Source organism: Herpailurus yagouaroundi, unplaced genomic scaffold (genome assembly GCF_014898765.1).
Source record: "Herpailurus yagouaroundi ecotype Mexico unplaced genomic scaffold, PumYag 166, whole genome shotgun sequence".
Classification (NCBI taxonomy): Eukaryota; Metazoa; Chordata; class Mammalia; order Carnivora; family Felidae; genus Herpailurus; species Herpailurus yagouaroundi.
In genome coordinates, this window is record NW_024412407.1 from 14,001,972 (window position 1) to 14,002,838 (window position 867).

Below are 867 nucleotides of genomic sequence, written 5' to 3' on the forward strand. Positions count from 1 at the left end.
GAAGGCTTGCCATGTGCCATACCAGCATATATTTTCTAGGCCCTTTCCAGCTCTGGCCAGCCCCAGGTTGTTAGAAGGCCTATCAGGATGTTTTGAGGGGTTCTCTCCCTAGCCTCCCATACCGTGCAAGCATTGCAGGCCGTTTCTGCCGTCTGGAAGCCTATTAATTGGCATTCCCACATTGGCCTGCTCCCCGGTTGCGGCCCCAAGCCAGTGTTCATTCCCTGCAGATGCCAGTCCCCTAAATTAAGGAGCCTTGGTCACAGGTCGCCCTCAACCAGGAGGGTGGGGTTTGGAGGTCCCAGCAGGCTTGAGCCTGGCCCCGCCCAGAGAGGGGGCGGAGCCTCTCCGCGGCCCTGCCCCGCTGGCCCAGGGTGCACGTGACCCGGGGCCCCGCCTCCCGCCCGCTCCGCAGCGCCAGCTCGGCAGGCGCGGGGCGTGAGTCTCGAGTGAGACCCGCCAGCCTCCAACTCCGCAGCGCCGGAGCTCGGCGGGCAGCAACTTTCTCCCCGGAGCGGCCGCGGCGGCGGCTGCGGCCGTGGCAGCCGGAGCGGGAGCCCGGAGGACGAAGGCGGCGGCCGTTGCTCCTGCCCTCTCGGGCTGTCCAGCCCTCCGAGACCGCCGGCCCGCGGAGCCTCGTCCCCCCGGGAAGTCCCGGGCCCCTGCCCTATGTCCCGCAAGGCGAGCGAGAATGTGGAGTACACGCTGCGGAGCCTGAGCAGCCTCATGGGCGAGAGGCGCAGGAAGCAGCAGGAGCCGGACGCGGCGAGCGCGGCCGGGGAGCGCAGCCTCCTGGCGGCCGCCGAGTCGAGCGCCAGCCTGCAGGGCGCGGGCGCGGGCGGCGGCGGCGGCGTCGGGGACCTGGAG

At 70.2% G+C, this 867-nt stretch overlaps 1 protein-coding gene across 1 annotated transcript in view; it reads left to right on the top strand.

The window, feature by feature from the left end:
• The first annotated feature begins 546 nt into the window (after positions 1-546).
• The window catches only part of SLC2A13 (solute carrier family 2 member 13), a 392,282-nt gene continuing 391,961 nt past the window's right edge, over positions 547-867 (top strand). Inside the window, exon 1 of the mRNA XM_040489036.1 lies at positions 547-866. Coding sequence (XP_040344970.1) covers positions 670-866 — 197 coding nt within the window. The 5' untranslated portion in view covers positions 547-669. The remainder of the gene's footprint in view (position 867) is intronic.